The sequence below is a fragment of the Juglans microcarpa x Juglans regia genome, chromosome 7S (genome assembly GCF_004785595.1).
Source record: "Juglans microcarpa x Juglans regia isolate MS1-56 chromosome 7S, Jm3101_v1.0, whole genome shotgun sequence".
NCBI lineage: Eukaryota > Viridiplantae > Streptophyta > Magnoliopsida > Fagales > Juglandaceae > Juglans > Juglans microcarpa x Juglans regia.
Genome location: NC_054607.1, coordinates 20,116,257 through 20,125,751, shown reverse-complemented (window position 1 = coordinate 20,125,751; position 9,495 = coordinate 20,116,257). Strand labels below are relative to the sequence as shown.

The window sequence follows — 9,495 nt, the reverse complement described above, 5'->3', positions numbered from 1 at the left end:
TTTCATTGTGAACTTGTATCAATTTTAATTTCCTCCTTGATTTGTTTTGGTTTAATGTTTCACAAGTGCTTTAGGCTCAATTACTTGTTTATTTGTTCAAATCTATCATCATTTCCCAAATTCCCCTTGTGTTGAATTTTTCTAGATCAATATACTTGTATGATCAATAAGATTTACAAACCCTCCAACATTTTGTTGCATAAAGAAAATTGATATTTGCTTAGCAAATCCCATTTATTTTTTTGTCATCTAAAAGGGAGATCATTTCATCAATCATTTCTCCTCTCAATCAATCTCTCTCCCATATAAGTATTGTCATGCTTAATCTTGCGTTGTTAGTCCAACTGATCACAATACATCTCATTGTAAATTTGTATCCAATCCTCACCTTGCACTTTTTTGTTGCAAATTTCATTTTAATGATTACTAGTATTTCCATATTATTTGTTTGGATTTAGATGTTTCACCTTGACATTTTACTTCCTTCATCTTGACATTTTCTAGACTGATCATACTCTTTTGCTCATGATAACAAATGTTGTAGAATTTTTTTTTTATGTGAATTTTATTTTCCTTTTTTCCAAGACATTTATTGGAGTGAATAATTGATTTTGAAAGCTTAAATTATACTAAGAAGTAGTTGCTGGATCTTGGAATGGTGATTCTCTTATGAAAGTGTTGATCTCATTAGAGACACCCTAATGAGAGATAGGGCAATAGAAAATGCCATGGAATGCTAAAAAAAACCCAATGCCAATGGTGCAGCAGCTTCTCTAAGAGTAAGATCTGTTAAACAAAAACAGAACTGATCAAGAAAAGGCAAAAAAATGTCTGTAAAAAACTTTTCATGTTTTTCAAATTCATAATAAATTTGAAGCTGGTTAGAGATGAGGAAATTCATAGCATTTTGAGCTGAAAATAGCCTAATAGGAATGAAGGAAAAAAAAAAAAAAACCATCAAATGGAGGGAGGGGCCGGAAAACAAAAAGAAAAAGTGGGAATTCCTCAACGGCGAGATACATAGCTACCACCGACTCTGTGTTATTGGGAGCTGAACTCTTTCTGCCATTTTTTTAGCAACTTCCTTGTGCTATTTACTATGGTACGCACTCTTTCTCAATATTGATTATAGAATAATGCTAGAGCTTTCGCTGGACCTCCTGTTGGGTTGAAGCTTTAACATGTATTTTTATGTATTTTTTTTAAGTTATTTTTTATATAAATTTTTTTAATAATTTTAAATATTTTTAAAAAATAAAAAAAATTTATATTATTATTAAAAAATACTTTTTTAATCATGAAGTAAAATAAAAAATATTTTTTTATGATTTTTTATTTTACTTTGTGATTAAGGAAGTATTTTTTTAATGATTTTTTTTACTTTTTAATAAAAGAAGTGTTTTTAATAATATTTTAAATTTATTTTGTTCTTAAAAAATATTTAAAAATATCAAAAAAATTTATATAAATAACTTTAAAAAAACACATAAAAACATGTAAAAACACATGCTACAGCTGGAGCTCCCAACGGGAGCTGTAGCATTGTCCTTGATTATAAAATTTCTTTTTATTGTAAGTTCACATCAAATCATATTAATTTATTAATTTATTTTTATAATATCGTTTGTATGCCTAGCATTTCTATGCTTTATCTATGGCGTTTGTGTTATTTAGAATGTCCATCCTACAACATAAATTGGCTTGTGCTTCTAAACTTGACTAGGGTTGCATTCGGTTACAAAATTATTTCTATGTTTTAGATGACCATTGAGGGATAATGGATCAGAACCCAATGATGTGACTTCTTATACGACAGATATACAAAAGGAATACACTTTTGTTCTTCACACACTCAGAAATAGCAGATGTAGCTTTTGATGCAAGGGTTGGTCATGAATCATTACCTTTATATATGGCCAGAAATAGATATTATTCTACATCTATTTACAGGGTAATGGGCTATAACATCATCCTAATTATCGAAAATTAGATAGAGCTAGAAGGGATCTAGATGGTAGAAAGTCGCAGCACCTGAAAACAAAACCATGGAACTGGTTAGCGAGTCAGTGACTTCGTCTCCCCAAATATGTGAACTTTATTTTTTTTTCTTTTTGTATAGTATTTTAATTTATTTAATTCTAGCTCCCCATCTTCAGTTCAGTTCAGTCCATTTCACCTTATCTGTTATCTCTTAGAAGTAGATACTTCGAACTTGGTTCCTTTTATGTTATTGGAGTTATCTAAACACCAGTTTTGCGTTCTCCTGAGCATGCGTGACAGGTGGAAGAGACTTTCACTTCAAAGAGGTTCAAAGTTTGGTTCTTGGCATTGCCAAGTGGTGTTATTAGCAACTCTCAATGCATGGAGTTAATTGGATTATTATGATTATTATTATTACAGTACTGTCGTATATATTTCCTGTCAACAAGAAAGATGGAGAGACACAATCGCCATTAGGTTTTGGCCTAACTGGTACTTCCCATCTTCTTTAAATTGGGTTTTAACTCCGGAAACTTACATTTGGATATGAATGAATTTATGGCTAATATGCGTTGATGACCTTTTGAGTTGACTCCTTATTGGCTGCTTATTAAAAAGTTCAATGAAACACATTTAAGAAAGCTCTTTGAATTCTTTATGTTTTGTTGCAAGTTTTAATTTTTACATATGAGCCTGGCCACAGGTTAAGCTTCCGAGTTCCGACTCCACACTTTGCCTCTATGCTCTGTTCTGCAAAATTAGGCGTATTCTGGCGTTACTTTATCTTGGTTCTCCAAGTCCAAGAAAAAGCACAGGTGCCCCGTAGCCAACCTGATGTAGGCACGTGTCAAACGTCGAAGAATGTTTCCCGCCTATTCCGAAGCTGACATGGCATAGCAGCCAGTGCTGTGACTAGCTACAATGCCTCTCTACAGTCTACATGCTTACACTAATTCCCATTTCCCAGCACATCCCCGCCACTGTGTCACAGGTGCACACACCAGTGACCAGACCGGGTTCTACCTAAGGTACCATATCCAACCTGCTGTTGCTTTTTGGCCAATTTTTCCTTTTCTTGATGTCCAAGTAGCTACAAATTTAGGTTCTTTTTCAAGTTTTTCCTTTTGGGAGCCCATATAATGGTCTATTTGGTCCACTTGTTAAGGAAATTTAAGGGCTTCTGGGTTGCTGAAACTAGGGTTAAATTTGTGCCAGCATTTCAGGTTTGGTTCTTTCCACTTGGTCCACTTCGGCGTTTGGGTTTTGTGACTTGTCTGTATGTTTTTGGCTGTGTTGGGTGAATTTATTGCAAATCCAATTTTTGACCCCTCCAGATTCTTCATATCCAATTTTCTTTGGCAGCAGGTTTTAGCGTTAATGTGGTTTTTGGTTGTATGTACTTGAATTTCTCTTTTTTTTTTTGGGTAGCAAGTTTTAGCGTTAATGTTGTTCTTGGCTGTATATAATTGAATTTCTCTACAATTACTTTCTAGAGCTTTTAATTTTTTTTTCTTAGATTTGAATGGGTTAATTCTTTATTAACTTTCCATTTTCAACGTCGGGGAGAGCCTTATTTAAGGACCCCCTCTCTATGAAATGGAATCATGGTTTTCACTGGTAAGCTCTGTAAGCAAGTGGAGTTTCCCTGCACACAATTCTATATTATAGTTGGTGTAGCCTTTTTGCAAATATAAATTCTTCCTCAAGTTTCCCCCAGGCAACAACGAGTTTCTTGATTATGCTCAGTAGTCAGTACTGAGAGCAGTGCGGTAGCCCCAAGGTAAAGCACATAAGAGGTTCTCCAACTAAGCCCTTGAAAATTCCCCAGACCAACCTCTGTTTCCTGCTATATGATTACTGAATTCCATTTGACCATTTTTACTCCATGTCAGTGCTTTCTTATGATTTTCTAGACTTCCATTGTTTTGACATCAGCATTCAAGTTTTGGTTGCTTTTTGTTTAGGGTCTCTCTTGAATGTTTTGATTTTACAATACTTTGATTCTTCATATCTGGGGTTTTCTCATCATATGCTGAAGTTTCATATGGTTTGCTACTATTGTATTGCCATTGAAATGTAAGTTTTCCAATGTCAAGATTCAAGTTTTGCTCAGTGATGAAAAAATAAAAATAAAAAAAGATTCTAGTTTTGCTTGTTTTGATTTTTGAAGTTCTCTTGAATGCTTTGGTGTTACCCTTGTGTGGCTTCTCAACTCATGGCATGTTCTGATTGATTTTGTCTTGCAGGTATTTCGGCCAAGGTTTTCCTGCCATTAGAGCTAAAATATGGCTACTTTGTTGTTTTGCATTTATTTTGCTTTTATTTGGTACATGCTTACATATATTTACATCTATAGATGTCGTGATATACAATGTACCTATATTGATCCTATCTGGGTTTTCTAATTAGACGTCAGATATATATTCTAGGCTAAATATAGCCTTGCATTTATGACAGCAATTAATTAATTGTCTGTCTTGTAGTTAGGATGAGTTGGTGCTTTGTTTGCGTCTGGCTTTTTTCTTGAATTCTTTCAGTTACAAAACTATTCTGAAGCTCAAGACTCACTCTTTAATACAAACAAAACAAGCAGAAAAAACTATGGGATGAGTTTAAAGAAGGATGAGTTGGTACTTGTTTGCGTCTGGGCTTTTTCTTGAATTCTTTCAGTTACAAAACTATTATGAAACTCAATACTCGCTCTTTAATACAAACAAAACAAGCAGAAGAAACTATGGGATGAGTTTAAAGAAGAGAAATAGATTAGTCGGTAACATGTAGCTTGAAGATTGCTATTCTCACAAAAATGGTGGCTTGATGATTCGTGGATTCAGTGGACTTAAATGGGGTTGCATTAGGAAGTTCTATGTTGTATGAATTAGGGACTGAAATATAAAATTTCTTGGCTATTAATGCATTCTGGAGTTTTGGGCATCTTGAACCATTGGCTAAAATGAATACTCAAGATGTAACTTGTCAGACTTACTTTCTTGTTTGGTGATTGATATGTGAATTTTGTTCGAAATAAACCAAACTACCAATCCTGACTATTATTGGTCAGGGAAATAATCTTAAAACAAATGGCATGACTTTTTGCCATGTGTTCATGAACTTTCTGCTAAACTGGCTGTATATGGCAAATGTAGTTTTAGATTCTTGTCATTTTCTTCTGGATCGGAGTTTAAAGTCTTCATCTCTCATGAATGTGTGTCTTGTCTGTTGAGAGGTATAGGGTTGCGAAATTTCTTGTAATTTTTTTTTTTTTTTGTGTTATTTTTTTGATTATATGTTTTTGCCTTTTATCATTCATTCATTCTGTAACATCATCTGATTGTTCTATGATTTTTGCAGGATTTATATTTGATCTGGTGCTTCGTTGTTCGGGTTTTCCTAACAATCTTTTGTTCTAAAAAGGTTTGTGGTTTGTGCATTCTGAATTTTTGATATGACTAAGAGACGTTTGGTTAAGATAGGGGATAAGAAGGAATCTGGGTCTGCAGCTCAAAAATCAACCAGTGGTACAAACAAATCAAAAGATGCTTCTGTAGATAATGAGCTGAGGACTAGAGCTCTGAAGGATGAAGATATGAGGAAGGTTGCTGTTGGTGGGTCTGAGGGGGAGGAATCTGCTGTAAACGAGAGTGGTAGATCCAAAGATGTTCCTTTAGATGATGATCTTAAAATAGGGGCTCTGAGGAATGAAGTAATGAGGAAGGCTGCTAGTCACAAACCTGCAGAAAACTCTGCAGCCACCGCAGCCAAGCAGGTCAGAAAATCTAATGATGTTAATGTAGATGATGATCTGACAATGGGGGTTCTGAAGAATGATGTAAGAGGGGAGGTTGATGTTGATAAGTCTATTGGAAAGAAAGTGGCCAAACAGAGCAACACACTGAAAGACAGTGATGTAGATAATGATCTAAAACTAGAGGTGCTGAAGGATAAAGTTATGAGGGCAGTTTCTGGTGGTAAGTCCATGGGAAAGAAGTCTGAAGCAAGAGAGAGTAAGGCCAGAGGTAAGGCCAAACTTGTTGAGGAAGAACAGGATGCAGAGACAAACATGATGGAGGAGGGGTGTAAAAAGGGCACACCCATGGAGGAGGGGAGTAAAGAGGACACACCCACTCCAGTGAGACGAAAGAGGGGAGCAGATGGGGAAATTGTGGAGGAGTTTTGGTTGTCTTTAGAGAGAAGTTCATCCAGGCTACGCCCTAGAAAGGAGGTGCTTGCTTTCCGTTTGGTAGATTTGGAGGATGATGACAACGACAGGATCATTGGCAAAAGAGTTAAGGTTTACTGGTCAGGGTCACGAAAATGGTTTACTGGACACATCAAAGCTTTTGATTATGAAAAGAGGCTTCATGATATTCTGTATGAAGATGGTGACCGTGAAATGTTGGATTTAAGGAAAGAGCGGTTTGAGCTTGAAATTATGCCTACTGAGTGTTTCAAGCTGAGAACCAAACCCAGTTACGAAAGGAAAGTGAAGGATTTAGATGGCGAGAAGGTCAGTGCAGAAACTTTGCAGGAGGATATTGAGATGGTGGATGCTGAGAAAGGGGCAAAGGAATCAGAGCCAGAGAAAAAAACTGAGTCAGATATATCTGTGAAAGAAAAGACAGATCCTGAAGTTAAGAATGGAGAAGAACTGGTTGCAAAAATGGGTGTTGATGTGCCTCTTGAGAAAGCCAAGGAGATGGTTATTGATGAGGCTCATGATGATGATGAAATTGACAATATAAAGAATGCTGTCATCAATGTTAACAAGTCTGTGGAAGTTAATTATCAGGAGGAGGATGGGAAGATTAACTCTCTTGCAGAAGAAAAAGGTGGAATGTCAGTTGAAGCCCAACATAGAACACTGGATTCCAATGTGGAGAAGAAAGGAGATGATCATTTAGAAAAGCAGAGTGAGATTGTAGAGAAAAGTGAATCTGAAGACGCTATATGCATGGACAGAAACTTGACCGGCCAGAAAGCTGGGAAAGCAAAGAAGGCCAAGGATAACAAAAAGGCCTAAAGCACAACTCAATATGTTAGTTCAAACACAGTAAGTATCATCTTTAAGCCCTAAATAGTCTATAGTGGAATGAGAACTTAACATGCATTTTCATATCTCTTGCTTAAGTTATGTGTATTTACTTTGGTGCAAGTGATGAATTTATGAACTCATTGAATGCTTGTTTCAAGCAGGACCTGTTTCAATTTTTTTGAGACTTTCTTTTCTATGCTGTTGTTCCTGAACAAGTAGAAATGTTTGTGTTTTGAAAGTATCATCTTTGCATTATTTTCCTGTAGAGGCTTCACTCACTTTTTTTGTGCACCTCACGTTACTATTAATTTGTAGGAGATTGCTATGAAGTTATAGACATTTAATTGTGTTGCTTTGTGAAGTCATATTCAACTTCTTGTAGTGCAGGATTTAATATTCAGAATTTCTGCTGTAGATTAATAAACATTGTGTTTGCCTCCAAGTTAAATGTAGATGTTTTCATATGTTCTTTTCCTTCAAATCCTGAAAACATACGTCAAGAGTTGGCCGTCCATTTATTTTTTGGAAAATATAAAACAGAGGGAATTTGTATGTTCATTGTGTTCCTTTAAACCCCTTTATGATTTGCCCCTTTCCATTTGGCACACATTATTTAGTCATGTTTTGACTTCCTAATTGCTAATTAAACTTGAGCCAATGCATGGTTTTTCCATGATAGTAAACCTACTTGTCAAAAAGTTGTTTGGATGCTTGGTTTTCATGATTGCAAAAGTCGGTTTTAGAGTTAAAACTAATAATAGGCAACTGCTATGTCCCGTCAGAAGTCAGTTACCAGCTGAAATTTTGTCCCAAAAATTGGAAGAAAACTAACTGCACCAAATATGATCTATGAAGCATCTTTGTTGCTTGTATTTGTTACTGTTCTATGGTTTTGTACTTGATCTTTGATTGAACAGTTCTATGGTTCTGTACTTGATCTTTGATGTTCACTCTTGATAAGATGAGGGGTGTATGTATGCAAGATGTATGAAGAGAATATGTAGAGGCTACAACGAAAGTATGTCAAGGATGTGCGAGGATACAACAGGTGTACAAATATTACCATTAAATGTTTGGGAGTTAGCAATTAAAGTTTACATATGCAACTGTACAGCAGGGGTACAAATGATTACACGGCTGGGGTGGATATCTAATGGTGTTGCATTCCTCTCTCTCTCTCTCTCTCTCTCTCTCTATATATATATATATATTATATTTATATTTTGAGAATTACCATTATGATAGACCAGTTTATTACCACATATTTCTGGTTGTTCTGTTAGTACCTTCTTTTGATACTTCAAATCCTCTTTTCTGTTTTATTTTGTTCAAAATGTCAAGGTAATTGGAATCTGTCTTCTTCTGCTGTTTGGTACTCAACTTGTGCTTATGCAAATTAACCCCCACAATCTTGTTCACTGATCAGTGCTTGAGAGCTCTACACCAGAGCACCAGCTAATTAAGTTTTGTGTTTTAATTTACTAATGATTCATTTAAGGAATCTAATGGAAATTTCTCACTTTGTCTCTCTTGGGTAATAATGATCTATAATTATGATACCTGTGCCACCTTCTTCTTGTTTGTTCAGGTAAACATCTGGTGATTGAAGATGAAGCTAGTCTCTTTTACTGCAAGAATGTGCCATCTCCAAGCTCCACTGGTGGCTTCAATCTTCATGGAACTCAGTGGCCTAAAATGAGAAAAATGCACCAAGTGCACAGTCAAGTTTCTCTTCTTTCTATCCTTTTCCTTTTCTTTTATTCACCTTTTTGCCTTTCCCCCCTTCTCTCCAATCCCAATCAGAAGAGCAGAAAGTATGTGAACTTTTATTATGCAGAACATGTATGAACTATATAAGAATTTCATCCTTTTATTATAGATATATTTCCTGCTTTAATTTGGTGGTGAGCTCTTCTCTTTCAAACACAAAGGGTCTTCTATGGATATGAGCTAAAAGGGTGTCTGGCCAAATTGAGGTTTTTGTTTGCATCAAAATGATGTCATTTTTTTTTTTCATTTTATATCTGTTCAATCTCTTAATATCTGTTCAATCTCTTCACTTCTCTCCATCATTCATTGTCCCTATCTTAGCTCAATGTGCATGGCTCATGACCTAGGTCAATTCTAACTCAGCTGGTTTGGATTGAGAGATGAGTTGAGATCATCTCACTATTATTCACAAATTTCAACTCACAAATCTCACTACTATTCATAAACCATCTCAATTCATCTCATTTCATCTTTCAAACTCTCTTAATTTTTTTTTTTCCTCTCTCTCTCTCTCTCTCTCTCTCATTTCTTCTTCATTTTTCCTATTTTTTTGTTTCCCATCATACCATTGGAGTCTAGATCAAGAACCTTCGGCATACCATCGCTCTACATACCTCACTCAATCATATATCAAAGTCGGGAGACATGTTTATGATAAAATCTATTTATAAGTCTTATTTTTTACATATTTAACTCATTACTGGTGCGAAAGT

The 9,495-nt window shown here is 35.3% G+C and overlaps 1 protein-coding gene across 14 annotated transcripts; it reads left to right on the top strand.

Moving 5' to 3' along the window:
• The first annotated feature begins 929 nt into the window (after positions 1–929).
• On the top strand, positions 930–8,894 carry LOC121241131. 14 transcript variants are annotated; one of them, XM_041138765.1, is made up of 6 exons: positions 1,773–2,062; positions 2,684–3,008; positions 3,146–3,203; positions 5,332–5,394; positions 5,481–7,030; positions 8,601–8,894. In XM_041138765.1, exon 5 carries the CDS (start codon positions 5,567–5,569, stop codon positions 6,998–7,000), a length of 1,434 nt encoding a protein of 477 aa, XP_040994699.1. In that variant the 5' UTR covers positions 1,773–2,062; positions 2,684–3,008; positions 3,146–3,203; positions 5,332–5,394; positions 5,481–5,566; the 3' UTR covers positions 7,001–7,030; positions 8,601–8,894. The 14 variants fall into 14 exon arrangements, with proteins under 14 accessions (XP_040994693.1, XP_040994697.1, XP_040994691.1 ...); XM_041138763.1 differs by lacking the exon at positions 3,146–3,203 and adding an exon at positions 4,227–4,306 and having other exon boundaries at positions 1,767–2,062; positions 5,332–7,030; XM_041138757.1 differs by having other exon boundaries at positions 1,767–2,062; positions 5,332–7,030.
• Positions 8,895–9,495: the final 601 nt, after the last annotated feature.

What these genes read in the sequence shown, in the direction of transcription:
- LOC121241131 (XM_041138759.1), top strand. Translation starts at nt 5,426, where the DNA reads ATGACTAAGAGACGTTTGGTTAAGATAGGGGATAAGAAGGAATCTGGG.